Genomic DNA, 17235 nt, shown 5'->3' with positions numbered 1-17235 from the left:
GCTCTGGGGTCGATTTAGGCCTAACATGGTTGATACTCTGGATTCAGTTGATCCGCATAACCAACGTTCCGATATCCAATGATAAGGTTTTGTTCCATTTCTTTTGGTTACACATTCTCATCTTTCGTTTTATCAACTTCACAGGCCTAGAAATGATCACACAAACTAAAGTTTAAGTTTTTGACCCTCGACTCCTACTTTACTCTTGTTCTTTGTCGAATCGCATTCTAATATCAGAAAGAAAGAGGGCTTCTGTAGTTTCGAATCGAATATCTATCACATTTATCCGATTCAAGCATTGTAAGGAAATTCAAGGCGTACAAACAAGTTAGGTAAGACTTACGAGAAGATTTACACAGTATGCTTTGAATCTGATATAATATCAAGAGGGCTTCTATAATTTCAAATCGGGAGGACTTGTCATCTATTACATTACAAGATCCACACATTGTAATGAAATTCAAGGCGTACAAGGAAGTTATGTAAGACTTACGAGAAGATTCACGCGTTATACTTTTGCATCATGGACAAAGTACGTAGACAAGCTAATTTAAAATACTTCCACTTGGTGAGGTTAGGTAACCCTTGATCCTGTATTCCCATAGTTCAGTCAAATAGTGTGAATTTTCATTTCTACTAGTACTAAAACTAATAAGCAAACATCAAGAAGAATTATCGCCCGCTTAATGGCTTCATGCACATTCACTAATGCAAGAGTACGCCAATATTGACCATCACCAAACTTGGGAGAATATTTAACCTTAGCTCAGTATTATGCATGATTGATTGATTGAAATACGTATGTATAAATAGAAGATTACTCTCTACTGAAATTTCCACAGCATCCCAATCCGAGTTGTCTCCAAACTCGTGCTCTAGTTGTTCGTATCTGCTGTCAGCCAGTCTGCTCATCAAAACTAGACCTGCACGAAGGAAGATTAATTAGATGTAATGTCTGAATGAACATAAAGGATACATAAGAAACGACAGAGATCATACATGTACGAATGAACATGCAGGATACATAAGAACAAACAGAAGGTACATATGAATATGATCTCTGTCGTTTCTTTTTCAATACTTCACAATTCCTCCCGTCTATAAGCAGGAACAACCTTATGTTATAAAAGTCCTAGTACTCGATCTCATGCAACAGCCTTAAGCTGAGTGGAGAGCCTAATCGAAATATAGAATAATAAGGTATGTGCAAGAATGAGGCACTAACCTTCGACTATCTTGTAGAAAGCAGGCCACCAGCTATCAGCAGGTACTTCCTAATGGTACAGAGCATCTTCTATATCTTCGTTATGCTTTCCTTCCAAGACGCCCTGAAGGGTTATAACTGCGTCTTTCGTTCTCTTGAGGATGTTGTCGCTGTTGCTGTCATTGTCGTCAATATTCAAAACCTGGAGGGCATTGTTGGAATTGAGGCTGACCGCTAAAGCGAAATTGGCAGCGGCAGCCCAGTAGGAAGAGGCCGATCGTCATGTCGCGCTGTCTAAGTGTTTCATTTCCATCTGTAACCTGTTCTGTTTGTTTTGGAGGACTAAGCCACGTAGATACTGCGCATTGGCAGAACCGGTGCTTTGGACCATGTTAGAGAATGTGCTCACTTCATTCAACAGCAGATTCTCTGGAGTATCGTGTTCTGCTACCTGAAGTGCAAGTTGAAAGCATCCCAGTTGAAACTTAAATAAGAAAGTAGAAACGCAACAAAACAGAAATGCACGAATAGTTCGTTGGGGGGTCACGGTCGTTTTATGTTGGATCTAATAAGAGTGGTTTTCACTTTTACATAGTCATGATGACAAACCGTAAATATGCATTTCTTGCTAGTACTGATGTATGCATGATAAATAGCAATGTCAGAACATACTTGGCCTACATTGAGCACAAGAATTTGGTCGGTGTCAATGATGGTGTTAAGTCTGTGAGCGATGATGAGCATGGTGCAGTGGTTTAACTCTTCGCGGATGGTTTTCTGGATGAGAGCATCAGTTCTAACATCGACAGCCGCAGTTGCTTCATCGAGAACAAGAATCTTTGATCTTCTTAGTAATGCTCGAGCAAGACACAGCAGTTGCCTCTGTCCGACACTGAAGTTCTCTCCGCCCTCAGAAACCTTGACAGGACACAACCTACATCAATATCAACAGGTAAAACAATTCCAACATCTATACCACTCTGCCCACTCACCAAGTCCTGCCCAGATTGACGGCTCTTTTACTATGCCTTGTGGTCTATAAGTTAGTTCAGAAGAAGGGATATTACACATTTAATTCTGCAGGTATTAGAAACTTAGTCTCTCATCGGAGATTTCTCCAATGAGATGAGCTAACCATAGTGCATGCAGAGCATTAGAGCAAAAATGTTTATAATCATACATAGAAGATTATTGCTATTTATTTCTGACCAATCTTGTCTACATCTCGTTTAACTTCATTAGTTTTATAATCCATGCTAATTTTAACTACATAATTTGTGTTTCTAAAAGTAACGGATACAAATCTGTTTTTCCATTGATATTGCCTCACTCAGAATGCATTGCATATGCATGTTGAACTTTTTTGCTAATACTCATTCAGTCACTTGCCTTGTACCAATTCAACTCAATTTATCTCATTTCTCTGCCAAAGGGATTTAACCTACTGAATTGTTATTGTCAGCATCTCAACACTTGCATTTTGGACCACGTCTACCAATCCTTGTCCTTCACAAGACAATTTTCGTAACTTAAAGATTTTCTCCTTTAACATTGTCAGGTAATTACTGATAATGTCATTAGCATAAACCAGATTTTAATACGAATTGCAATGATCCCTTCATTTAATGTCTAGTAACTTTATTGCAAGCTTACCTCAGCATCCAGACCAGAAGAGTTCCTCCTCATGACATTCTTCAAATGTGCTCTCTCCAGAGCCTCCCAGAGGTCAGCGTCATTATGTTCATTGAAAGGGTCGAGATTGAATCTCACAGTTCCTACAAAAATTGAAAAGAAAGAAAGTATTTAAGATGATACTTATTCTCCACAAAAAAATGGAGTCTGAAGGTTCGTTTTGGTATATTGTAGAAGCTTCTCAGTTCACAGTGATGGAATTCAATGTATGCGGTTATGATTCGTATTATTGCCTTTGTCACATCAAATATCGGACAGCACATGAAGAGAAAATTGGTCATTATTTACGCAGATTGTTCCGTGGTTACAAACCAAAGTAGAAGGACAGTGAATTAAGCACATTTGAACTGATTAGGACTTTCAGCAGATTGTTCATGTCAACAAGAAAGCAACCGTCCAAGAGTAGCTGCGTAAAGAATTGGATTGCAAGAATTGTAAGTAGCTGTTGTGAACCAATGCTTGCTCAAAGGAGTAAAGTGTTCAAAAGCTCTAAAATTGGACATAATAAGTGAGAGAGAAAACTCTCAGCTATGAATTGGTTAGAAGACATAGCAATATCAACTAGCGAGAAGACTGAAAAGCACAAACTTTGTTAGCAGAAATTCCTATGGAATATGAGAGAGGTTGACGGAAATGGGGAGGGAAGAAAGAAGCTATTTTAACAAACTTGTTAAGGTGATAAAAGCATTTCACAGTGCCTACCTGAGAAAAGAACCGGTGATTGCGGTATGATGCTGAGGACTTTCCGCAAATCTTCCAGTCCTATTTTAGAAGTGTTGCACCCATCTATCAAGATTCTTCCTTTTTGCAGCTCGACAATTCGGAACAAAGCATTTATCATGCTAGATTTTCCGGCACCAGTTCTTCCAATTATTCCCAGTTTCTCACGGGGCGCTACCGAAAAGGACAATCCATGCAAGACGGGAGGAAGTTCAGGTCTGTAACGAAGGACCACATCTTCAAATTTAATGGATCCCGGTGAAGGCCAGCCAGGAGGGGGATGGTTTCCCTCTATTATAGCCGGAGCCTCAGAAGGCAATTCTATGTACACACCCACACGCTCTACGGCATTTAGACTATTCTCAGCATTGCTTGCTTGCATCAGAACAGCGTTCAAATTGTTGGTTATATTCAAAGTGTAGGTGAGGAGGAGACCCATAGTTGAAGCAAACGCTGCTCTGTTTTCTGCTGTTCCAGTCTGCATGACCGCAAATGTCGCAGTCAACCAGATAATTATGCCTCCAAGAGTCCCCAACCTTACGTTGAGCCAACGGTTGGAACTGATATTTACAAGGGTGAATCTGATGTTATTGTCCATGGCCTTGGCGTTTATGGTGGCCAACCGATCATATGCTTTATACGCACGTATCGTCGACAAGCCGTTCAAGGCTTCTCCAAATTGCGCATAAACTGGAGATCTGGTGATTGAATTCAAGCGTTTCACTTCACGAGATGTATTCTGTTAACAACCACAAGGCAAACATTTAGAAAGATAATTATATCCAAACTTCCAAACAAATCAGCTACGGGTAGAGGACGGAACATGCGCTGAAACAAGAGTCGTAATGCTATTGATCAATTAAAAGGATGAATTGTCAGCCTTGATGATTACCGCCTCCTCTACCAAAAAAAAGTAAAATGACAAAAAGATGGCTAGCATAACTGACTTCACCTTTGAGCGTAACCCAATAAGAAATTTTGGGCCTGACCCCTTGGTGCTCTTCGACACGATTATGGAAATGGTGTCTCAAAATTTCCTCTATGAAACATTTAAATAAAGGTGTGTGGTGACACAAGCATAACAAAAAAGGCAAATAGAAAATGAAAGAGTCAGCTTGTGTAGCAAAAAATAGCCGACCCCACTTGGTGGAACGAGGCTTGCAATTTTTGCTGTAAGTAGCACAGAACATATCACTTTGTATGAAAAAAACATTATGTCCTGAGCAAAACTGTGCTCACCTGGTAATACAGATAGGCTGCATAAAACAAGATCAAGAGCGGCATTATGGCCCAAAGAGAGATTGTGCTCACAATCCCTATAAGCACAAAAGTCGAAAGTAGCTGCCAGACTTGCATCATAAAAAAATTTACAAATTGGGCGACATTGCGATCTATGTCGCCTAGATCCTTGGCAAACCTGTTGATTATTCTTCCCATTGGGTTGGTATGAAAGAAAAGCATTGGAGCCCTTAAAATAGACTGGAGCATAGAATCATGCAATCTTTTTGCTGCACGAAGACTTGAAATAATCACCCAATAAGCATTAATCAGTGACACGGTCACCTGATTCACAGAAACATGGGAGTCGTCATGGAAGTTGCTAGAAAGACGTACCCTTCAGTTGACATATACCCACATCAACCAAAGACTCTAAGATACAGAAAAATAGCGAAGCTAGCAAATAGTCTGTTTTGTGGTATGGTAACTGAGATTTTCTTCAAAATTACATCATTATTTCTGCACTATAAACAGAAAGTTGTAATAGAACACAAGGACTAAGAGGTAATGTGGCTTTTGCACTTCATCAATAATCAAGAAATAAATTATAGGAGCACAATCTGCATAAAAGATTGTAAGCTTGGAGAAACTAATTTGGAGATCTAACTGAATTTTGACGTACCTGTCCAAAGGACAGGAGTGCGTAGATCAATATGAAGAATCCTGGTCTGTAGTTCTCCGAAGTGCTTTGATCTGTCCAGAAACTCAACCATGTACTACTTGAAATTCGAAGAACTTCACTTGAAATATAGCATATAAAGAGTACTGCCACCACCCACAGGCCTCCCAGTGCCCCTTTGTACCTAAAAATAGATTTAGCGAAAAAGAAAATCAATTCATATGCATGTCACACATATGTAGCATTAGTGCCATGTAATTATATTCAATGTGGTCCAAATTTATGAGTCCTCATATAGATAGAGGGGAAAAAGCATTTTACAAAATAAAACAGAGTGTTCGTGGCTTCAATAAAAAGGAATTAGCACATGCATGGACCATTGGTGTTTATAAGCATTTAGTGATGAGCATGAAAAATAGTTATCACGTGAACGAAACCTAAGCATCACAGGAAAAGGTACATAGAGACCTTGTGATGTCAAGTGAAGCTGAGAAAGAAATGTTGTGCTAACTTACACTAAATCAATATTGCCTCCATACAGCCTTAGGTGATAAGTGGATCTTCTTGAACCTTTTGTTCAAGACGTCATGTGTATGTTTGAGATCATTGAATCAGTTTATTTGAACCCTATTTCCATTGTAGAATTCAAGAAAACTTTTAGGTCATGAATTGTTATCCATTTTTAAGCCTTTTTGTAAATAACCTGTCTATACAACAAGTGTTAGAAGATGAAGCTTCGTATCATGCATTTTAGTACCTATTCAGGACTTTCAAACTCACGACGCCTGTTTCCCATTCCTCTTGCTTAATGAGTACCGACTTCCCTCCTTTACCTTTGTTCCCATGACCTTGATCTTTTGGCAATTCGTTAACAATGCTGTTAGCTGATGGTTTGGATGTTTTATCCCCTACATTTTTCTTCTCCCCCTCGTCATCCTCTTCTGTTTGTTCCTCCATTTTTCCTGCATTCTCCATAAGTTTCTGGAACAGTACCCCGCTTCTAGAGAGCTCCTCAAAAGTCCCCTCCTCTTTGACCATTCCTTCATGAACCAAAATGATCCGATCCACTTGAGGAAGAAAATGTAGTTGGTTGGTGACAAGAACCCGGGTCTTTTCTCGCAGCGCTTCCTTGATACAGCTATTGAACACCTGTAGGTGACCACGGGTTAGTACAAGCTAATACATGAATTGGCCTCATTTCTGAAAATTCATAAAAGAGATGCTACTGAATGGAAGATCTTCAAATATGAAACTAAAGCTCACTTCAGACATGGAGTTTAGTCGAGCCAAAGGTTATGATACCCCATGCTATTAAAAATAGAAAAAAGAAGATGATGAAACAAAGACAATAACAGATATACCCAAATTGAAGTTAAGAAGTCCAAAATCAGAAAATGCTTATGAGTATTGAAATTAGTGGATGTTGCTTGGAGTATCCCATGATTGATTGCAGCAACTTATCTTAAGGGAAGGAGTGTAGGATCAAAACTCTTTTCTTTGTTTAACTGCAGCATTTGAGCATGCTTCGCGTAAAAAGCTTTTCAAGTATACAAGTAATTGTTGAAGCTGTACAACATCAATTGCTACATCTTTGGTAATTTGAAGTGACTAATAATCTGTGTCGTGAATTGTATACCTGTCGACCAACATGAGCATCCAGAGCACTAAAAGGGTCATCAAATATGTAAACATCTGAATTCGAGTATACAGCCCTGGCCATGGAAACCCTCTGCTTTTGCCCTCCGCTTATATTCACCCCTCTTTCACCAATCTCTGTAAGATCAAGACCCTGAAGAATAAATGAAACAGATAATTAATGTATCACATCCCGCATTTAACAAGAGAATCTTGCGAAGCACTGAGTCCCACTTAACTGGAAGCAAATCAAGGTCATGCTCCAATGCAGTAACACTGACCGCCTTGCAATACCTTTCCGCTTCAAATTCGGACCCAAATAATATGTTGTCACGCACCTGATATCACACACTAGGGATTAGGGCAAGAGATAAAATGATGATCAGGCGCGCAACATCACCAGAAAACAAAACCAGCACTGTGCAACTTACAGTGGCATTGAAAATCCACGACACTTGAGGAACATAAGCAATGGTTCCTCGTATAGCAACACATGCATCAGAGACAGGAGGGAGTTCCCCGAGTATTGCGGATATGAGAGATGTCTTTCCTTCTCCAGTACCACCAATAATAGCAACTAAGCTGCCAACTGGTATGTCCAGATTGATGTTCGACAATGTGGGTTTTTCTGCCTGAAGTTAGCTTAAAATTTAGCCTCCGCTTGAAATAAGACATTGCAACAAAAAGACTGGAAACCACCACAAATGACCATTTAGTTATCCTGAATCATCGAATACCGGTTAGAATGACATTGTTACATTAACTTGAACCTTCAAAAAGAAGGCAAAAGAGATGCATTCACCCGGAGAAATAATATTTTCTGAGTTTTGAGTTCAGTTATTTGGCTCCATAGACATTTAGCAAGATGAATTTTACCCCAAAATATTACAATTAGAAATTAGCACAGGTTTCCTTGCATGATTGGTCACCTTTTTAGAAGCTGCGAGAGCAGTTCTCACTAAACTAAATCCTTTAGTTGTTCGATGAAGGTGTGCTTTAAATTTTGATTGTGGCATCAATTTCGGGTTCATAAAAAATTTCTAATATGCCCTTATCCTTCAAATCACAGCAGTGATAATTATTGTTAATAGATGCATTGTCGAAGGTGTTAATCCCTAAAACCTAGACAATTCATACATACTATAGTCAACAGTTTATTCACATTGAAAAGGGAAAAGCTAAGTGATTTTTCCAGACAAAATGAGGCATATGGTTAATTTACCTTCGAGTCCCATGAAAAGTGCCCATCCTTGATTGAAATAGCTGGCTTTCCTGGCTCAATCAGTGGATTTGGAACTAAAACTCTCTCTTCTGTTAAAAATAGTTCCTCCAAACGATGCAGGGAAACATTCGCAATGACAACCTGGGAAACAAAAGTAAGATTGGAAACTAAAAAAAACGTTGGCATGCACTGTTAAAATAAAGTTGCTGGCTCTAATATGAAAAATATGTGTCAGTTTTGAGAAAAGCAAAGGTAAAAAACCATAATAAGCACAAAGCAGAAACTCCGACTACCACATTCCAAATATTGTAGAAGCAGTTTAGTGACGGGATAAAATTGCAAATTTAGTTATCACAACATTACTTTGATATTACAGGTTTAACCTTCGACTAATTAAATTTCTATTGTTTATGCTATTTCAACGACTCGACAATCAGTCTAGCTTAAACAAAAGTGTCGCATGCGGGAAATGATTGTCCACTTTTCGCACCTTTATTGTCCAACTCAAATAATCAAACGCATAAGTTAGATAATCTGCTGCAGTTCACCTCTGACATTCTTTTTTATTTTTCTAGCAGTTTGATATTGTCAATCATTTTCTTCTTCGCCAAAGCAAGATGAGTTAATATTTAAACCAAGTGAGGGTATCAGGAGCAAACATATCCAAGGTACACAATTAAAAGCAAAAACAAAATGATAGATCCACTATCCACATAATAACCGCACATGTTGATGTTGACGATGGAGTAGATTAGTAGACTGTTCTATTTGAGGGTAGGATGAAGTGAAAGAACCTGAGACATTAAGCTAGGGAGCATGTTTATAGGAAGCCGTAGCACCGCAAAAAGAGAAAGTGATGTAAACGCCCTCGCTGGTGTCAAATCCCCACCACGCAAAGTGAATGTCCCAAATGAGACAACAATTACCATGACAGGCATGCTGTTCATTACAAAGTTGTTGAACTGCCACCAAAATTAAACTCTCAGATAAATAAAAACCATCTAGCATTATGGAAGGAGAAAATGTCATGTCCACTAGCTCTTTCACTCGCCTGACAAAATAGGGTCTAAATTTATTCGTTCAATGCTAGTTGAGAAACAAATCGAGACTATTTTCCATGCACTTTTTGGTAATGAATCTGCTGATTTAAAAACAGCTAGTACAAGTCTCTGGCAACTCAGCTTACACAAAACGGTGAACGGAGTCCAAGACCAGATGGATAATTTGACACAGTAAATCAATCACCTTTCTTGATTTTACACTAACTTATTCTCATGATGTATGAAAAGAAATAGAGAACTTGAATTGCTTGCACACGAGTTCCTATGAAAGTATTTCAACATCCTTTTAGTCTGCATGATAAGTTTACTGCAGACCGGAAGCCAAGACAGGTCATTCCATAAATACAGTGTTTTCACAACTCTTTTTAGACACAAGCAATATCCTGCTGTTGAGGTTCTTTAATATCTCTCTCTCTTTCTATCTGATGCGAACACGCGCATGTAGGGGTGTAGATGTGCATATGTGGGTGTGCATGTGTGCATGCATACATATACATTACGTCCTGACATAGACATGTATATTGGGGAAAGCAACAATTTTCCAACTGTCAATGCAGATGATAATTCCACGATCAGAAGGCATAAGATTATCTTAATTTTAAAATAGTCCATACCGCAGATAGTAGTTGCGCTCTACGGAACCATGAAAGTTCATCACTTCGTATTTCTTGAACTCTATATTGAAAGCTCTTTTCCCAAGCATAACATCTGCGGCAATTTCTCCAATTAATTCGAGTTGTTATAAAATAAACATAGCCATAGAGAATGTAGGCCGGGCTTCCTGCTTATTCAACATACTTCACAGTGTTCATTGCTGCCAAAATTTCATTCATGAAGCTGACTCTCTTGTCAGTCCGCTGCAGCCTTTCCTTGGCCAGTTGTCGCATTTTTCTGATTATGACAATCTAATTCACCATGAAAACGACAAGAAAATGTAAGACGATTGACAAAAAGGGGATTAATCATGATATAAATGCTAATTGAGAGTGATGATGTGGCACAGAAACCTCTTGTAGCTAATTACATGTCAAAGAACATAGAGATTGTGAGTCTGGAAATTTGTTAACAAGTGTTGGGTGGTCTTGGGCCTCTCTCACATCAAAAGCTAGCTCAAAAGGTGATGCTTTCCCTCACACACTTATAAATTTACCATCAGCCCCTTCCACAACCGATGTGGGACAACCTCAACAATCTCCCCCTCACACATCAGGGGTTGGGTCAAAGCCATGACAATCCGTATCTCTCCCGTGTGACTGTTGGGTCCAGACTCGTTGGCAACCTTGGGCTCTCATACTAGTATTGGGTGGTCTTTGGCCTCTCTCACCCCAAAAGCTAGCCAAAGGGTGAGGCTTTCCCTCACACTTATAAACTGACCGCCAGCTCCTTCCACAACCGATGTGGGACAACCTCAACAACAAACAATATGCAGAGTAGGCAGAGACCACCAAATTTAACTCATGGAACTATGTACTTGTTAGACCATTTTTCTTTGGTCATAATGGCAATAAGAAATAATTGCATTCATATCTTAATCAACCAGATTAGGCTTTCCTAGAGCATGCGTTGTAGCGCAGAGCGCCCCACCTACATGATGTTGCCGTTTCGGCAATACTACTCCTGATACATAGGAGTTTCAGAGGATAAACAACCTCTACTTAGAACCTAGATCAGAATGCCCTTCATAAAAATTGAAGTTAAAGAGAAATGGGACCTCCAAGTCAGCACAAATTCTAACATGTATATGCTTTAATTTAACTTGCTAAATGGTTACAATAATCATGGAAGAGATGGGTATTACAGATGTTATAGAGAGGACAAACTCTCAACAGAAAGAGAGTACAAGCTTACTTGCAACGGGATCATGAGGACAAGCATGAGAGTTCCAAGCAGCGATGCAATGCCTAATTGCTGGTACAGAAGAACCATGGCAATGACAATACGAAATGGCGCCGACCATAAGTTGTGCAGTTGTTGGCATATTTGCTGAACAATATTAGGTATCACGTCAGATGTAGTTCATAAAATTCACTTTTGGATTTGATTTCTGAACTAAGGAAGATGTCACCATTGACTTAACTAAATCATGTTGCAGCAATAAGAGAACTATGGTAACAGTGTCAAAATCATGTCTGAGTTGAGTATCTCACCTGAACTGTGCTAGCATCTGTTGTTATCATGTTTGTTATCTTTCCAGATTGGAACTTCTTGCGACCCTCATGAGTGAGCCTTAAGGATTTGCGGAAAATGGCCGCCACCTACCAATAAGGTTGAATAAGCTATTTAATTGCTCTAATATGACAAATGACGAAGAATGACCTACACAAAATATCTGATACTGAGGATTTGCACTCATCTGGTAGAGGTTTTACCAAAGTGGACCTCAGCCTAAATCCCGTCCGAAATGAATTCTGAAAGTACTGGGCTTCGCAAAGCACACCGAACAACTGGACAAAGTCCAATCAGAACTCAATAACATATCCAGAAACAGCAATTTTGACATATCTTATGGATGAAAGGACATGATCATGGAATAAGATTCAAAAGCAAGAGGCACCAACGAATATGAGTGAATGCAAACAATATATGCATATGCAATCAATTACAAGACTGATAACGATATTCATTTGAGATGTTGCACTATAAAAATTTAACAGTGTGCAAACCAGGAGGAAAGGACTATCTCCTAACATAAATCAAAACCTTGACACAAAACAAAGAAAGGATCATACCACACCAACAAAAATAAAAAAGGAATAGATGTAACCAATCCATGCGGGGTCCCCTCCTTGCATTGACTGCATGTTGTAAAGAAAGATACATCAGAAAAAAAAAAATCCATTCCTGGAAAAGTAACCTGCATCTAATTAAATCCACCGTGATGCTGAACAAAATACAAAAATAAAAGGTCATTCTATGCGCAGAATATTTTTCGCCATGGAAGGCAAGGCAATTGAGACTTCAAGATAATGTACCCAGAGAATAGAACAGATAAGATTCTTATGGAATCGATCATAGTCCCTATAGTCATTATGCCATTGCTGTTCATTAGTTGTCCTGTGTATATTGGAGCAGCTTCTCTGTCACAACAACACATGGAGCACACCGAAATAATTACTAGAAGATGACATTTTACCCTAAGAAAAGCATATTAACTCTCTTTCTGCCAGGGTCTGCCCCCTATGAATAGCCCTTCAAGTTTGTCATCCAAAGATGGTCTGTCGAACAATATTCTAATCATTTGACGAACACGGTTCCATGGAAACAATTTTCCTTAATGAAGCACATATTTCTAGAAGATAAAAAGTCACAATTCTGGGATTTCATCAAAATAGTCCGGCATTGATTTAAAAATTGATGCCTACACATTCATCAGAGAGAGACACACACACATGGAACAACTTACTTGAAGGAGATGGTTCAGCAATGTGGGCCCTGCAAACTGGGAAAGATCACCCCCAATCTGTAGTTATTCATGTAAGAAAGAGTTACTAAGCTTCGAATGAGCATTGCATATTGAAGTAAACAGTATGCTCTTGAAGGAGCGTTGTTATAGCGATTGTTCAAGCTCAATCATGAGACAAAGCTTTAGAGACTTCAGTCCTTTCAATGCTGTTTTTTTTCTTTCAGATTCATCAGCTTTTATTGTTCTGCTCAACAGAAGTTATTATGTAATGGGGCATGCATAGCATATGGCCATCATGATTCTACTAGGAAAGGAGTTACAACACTTGATTGAGCACCCATTCAACACATCTGAGGAATCTGAACATTTTGGGATGAGTCTGGCATTAAATTAGATCATGAAGGGTAAGTATGATACCTTAAAGAAGCCCCCCAACCAAAACCTGAAGAAGCAAAGCAAACAAATAAAATGAGAAGGAGAACATTCAAACAATGAGGTAGCTTACAGAATAACACTGTACAAATATCAGTGCACTGTCAAATCAAAATTGGAATGAAGAATGGGAAATGAGATGCAATTCAACCACTACCTTCCCCCTAGGCTGTTGTTCAAAGCTCTTAAAAGCCACGGTTTGGGCCTTTGAGACTCTTTGGCCCAGCATTTCTGGAATCTGCAAAATAAGATATAATTGCAACGCTTCAGAATTGTATCTGGATACACAAAAAGTGGGAATACCTCTAAAAAAAAATGTGATTGATGTGAACCTTTTAATCAGCGTCTCAGTCTGATCCCAAGAGTCTAACTTCCAAACATCCTTTTCGGTAATTGTCTTTTGTAGCCTAGCTGCATAAGTGGAGTCATCCACCCAAAGTATATCCCTTTAACACACACAGAGAGAGAGAGAGAGAGAGAGAGAGCGAGTTACTGTCATTAACAATACAACAATAAGCCGCTAAATAATAAAACACTGAACAAAATCCAAGGTTCCATTTCTCTAGTCTCCCAAAGAAAGGTCTCATCTCACTTTTATAATTCGCCTGAGGGAAGAAGAGATAAAGGCAAACAGGGAACCAACAAATGCCACCATCAGAAAGCAAGCAAAACACAAGTAAATTGGACTTGTTAAGCAGACAGAATCTGAAATGTCAAATTATTAGTTCATTATCAGTTCTTATTGGATAATGACAGGAAGTTCTTTGACAGGTCAATGTATAAGACTAGCTGAACTGGTCTAGTCTTATGGAAACCAAGTCGCACAGTTAGGATAGAAAAAAATCAAGTTGACGTATCACTCACTGGAAAATATGTTGACATGTCTTTCAGGACAAACTTGCTCCTCTCCCGGAAGAGCCTCATATTCAACACTATCCAGAGGCTCAGTTTGGATCATTGTATACCCTGGATAAGGGTCCAGGTTCGGAACATAGACTAAAAGAAGAATCCCAAATAGAACCTACATCAAAAGAAGCACAAAAATTACGAAGATTAGTCAAGATTCTTTAGATCAAGGTGACCAATGACAAAAAGAAATCTCAATTATTGCCGATGTCCATATCAAATCTGTTCACTGATGAATCCCAGCAGAAGCCGTTTGGTCAAAAGGCTAGGAAAGTTACAAACAGATGGGCAGGAGTAAAAGTTTACTGAGAGAAGTAACCTGGCAAAAAACCGTGCTGATGTACAGATAAACTGCAGACCTGCAGGAGCAAAAGAAGATGGATATTGGTCCTCCCTGAAGCATGCTGAACATGGATCTTAAACATTAAAACAATGTGATGCAATTTAACAGAAAAACCTGGTCACAAAAGGTTTAAAGTCCCCAGGGAAGACTTTCAATTCTAGTAGTTGATTGAGTGAGGCAACTAAACCTACGATAGGCTACATCTTTGACCAATCAAAATTAGTTTCCCATTTCCAAAGGGAGATCAGGGTGTCACCTTAACTATGGCCACTCAACAGAGCCATGCTTTCAGAATTTACATATACAGTATGAAAGCTATCAAATATGAAATAGCACTACTAGTCACATGCACCAGTTTAAGGAAGCAATTTAACCATATTGCAAGACATGAATGGGAAAATCTTGCAGATCCCTCTGTGATGATTTGGCAATTTACATAATATTTAGTAAAGCAGTGCGGCCACCAAGGTGAAAAATTACGTACTCTGGTGTATTTCAACGATAGAAAAGTTAATTTTTTACTATTATCATCAATCTGCATAGTTTGAAGAGAGAGAGAGAGAGAGAGAGCATCTAATAACATCACTATAGTTCTCTACTTGTATTCAAGTGTATGTATAGGAGAATATGAGTTGCAGATATTCTGAAGTATGAACAGTAATGCTAAATGTCTGCTGATGGATAAAAAATAACCTATGATGCTGATAGTGGTCTCTCATCGAGAGGATGAGATTGAGCATCACAGCTTCCCCCACTAGAACATGAATGAGTCCAAACCGCATGTACCACCTGAACTCCCGGATGTAAACGTGCATTTCCAGGCCAATCAGAACTAACATGCAGCACCACGCAAGAGACTCTATGGTTAGCGAAACCATCTGCCAAAGAAAAAAGAACGTGTTATTACAAAGCGAATCAGACTCTCAGTTTGCCCACCAATGTTAAACGGCATCATTTGAGATTGTTACAGACTGGTGTTCTGAAGACTTACAGTATGACTCAGATTGCAAACTATTATGGTCGGACATAAGTCAGCAAACAACATTGAAATTTGCGGCATTGGCTGTGAAATATGGTGGGACCGCTGCCAACTGTTCTAAAAGTCTAAGCTATTAGATAAAGGTGTGGTTTAATATTTAAACATTCTAATGCTACCCCTCACACTTAGTTTGGTCTTTTTTGCCTAGTACTAAGCGTGGAATTATATAATTGGGGAGGCAAATGGGGCCTGGAAATATTTGAACTCACGACCTCCAACTTTGGTACCATGTGAGATTTTGTGGAACCACTACCAACTGTTTTAAAAACTTAAGCTGTTAGATAAGGTGTGGTTTAATATTTAAATATTCTGACATTGGCAGCAGCATAAACACAATTGTGGAATCTAAAATTTAACCGTAAGTGGTAGCCGATTTGCTTCCTCAGAGGGTTGAACTTAAAACCAACGGAAGTTGAAAAGCTCACATGTGCAAAGAACGATGTTTCCATTTAGTTCATTGCTTTTATCAAAAGACTAAGTTCAACATTACACAGAATATAGCGGTGACTGGGAATGCTGTAGTCCCACGATGCCTGGTACCAAGCTTCTTCAAAAAAAAAAGCGGTTGAAACAGAAAAAAGAAATGAGAGTCAATGTGAGAGTGAACAATTTCAGTCTAATGCTTTCTTATTTGTTAAGGTTGAGCAACTAGCTACCAAATGTAAGCTTGTTAATAGGTCTTACAATATGAGACTCTGTCGATGTGCATGATCACACGTTAAACAAAATAACCACCGTATCAAGATTGTTCATCAAACAAAGGAATATTACATGAATTGAAGCTAGGTTCTCGATACAGTAAAATTCCTACCTCATATGGAAGGAGGCTAGTCTGACCATCCAGATTGAAAACCGAAAAGCCCATCACCAACCTCAGCAGAGGCTCGGCAGCGCAGTATAAAGAAAGCAACCCCAACATATAGCTGTAGCATGTCGACCTCAAACAGTATCTCTGGACTTTCGAAGTCCTCTTGATCAACCAAATTCGGTAGAAGCAGAGGCTCAGAAGAACCAAATGGGATATGGAAATGACCAAGGAATCAACGGCACAAGGTGTGTATGCACCGAAAGCGCTGACCGCAATCCTTGCCCAAATCCCATTCTCCACCGGCCGGCAATACCAATACAACAGCTCGAAACCCATTTAAATGATCAAGTAAGGTTTATACTCATAGTACAACAAGTAATTTCTTCTTTGCTTTCCAATTGAAATGAATCCTTTCCTACAACAGCAAGAGTCCATCACAACTGCTTCAGTCAGAATTGAACTATATTCACTCAGAAGTCTCATTAAGCAAAAACTTTCCCCGAATCAATGAACATGTTCAGAAACATCCCTCATGAATACTGCAGGGAATTTGGAGTTAAAATAAGTTTAGCAAGAAAGCCCACTATGGCGAAATCACACGAAATCACTGGGTTTATGCAGATTGAAGAGTGCAACGCAAGCAAAGTCACAGTCCATTGCTCTTTGTTCCAAACTAAAAGCCCACTTAAATTTCCTCAACTTGACTTGAGCTTTTAATGAGTCCACAATCACCAAAACAATGCTTTGAGCTATGAACCAAAAGAAATTAGAACTCCCATTTTTTTCAAACATAGTACCAAGCGATCGCCCCAAACAAAATTAGAAACAAGAAAGAACATATAACTCCACAAACCCGCACAGAGAGAGAGAGAG

At 39.0% G+C, this 17235-nt stretch overlaps 1 protein-coding gene and 1 pseudogene across 2 annotated transcripts in view; both read right to left on the bottom strand.

Moving 5' to 3' along the window:
• The window catches only part of LOC115687235 (ABC transporter C family member 12-like), a 59060-nt gene extending 42347 nt beyond the window's left edge, over positions 1-16713 (bottom strand). Inside the window, exons 1-2 of one of the 2 annotated variants that reach the window (XM_056319607.1) lie at positions 16366-16713; positions 15209-15393 (exon numbers count right to left, since the gene is read on the bottom strand). In XM_056319607.1, coding sequence (XP_056175582.1) covers positions 15209-15393; positions 16366-16698 — 518 coding nt within the window. In that variant the 5' untranslated portion in view covers positions 16699-16713. The remainder of the gene's footprint in view (positions 1-15208; positions 15394-16365) is intronic. The other variant, XM_056319606.1, reaches the window with a different exon arrangement.
• LOC115687237 (ABC transporter C family member 2-like) lies at positions 673-13189 on the bottom strand (annotated as a pseudogene).
• Positions 16714-17235: the final 522 nt, after the last annotated feature.

Source organism: Syzygium oleosum, unplaced genomic scaffold (assembly GCF_021117445.2).
Source record: "Syzygium oleosum isolate NSW1041296 unplaced genomic scaffold, Sole_v2.1 Sole_v2.18, whole genome shotgun sequence".
In the NCBI taxonomy this organism is placed as follows: Eukaryota; Viridiplantae; Streptophyta; class Magnoliopsida; order Myrtales; family Myrtaceae; genus Syzygium; species Syzygium oleosum.
Note: the sequence above shows the minus strand (reverse complement) of the source record. Positions and strands in the feature narration are given on the sequence as shown.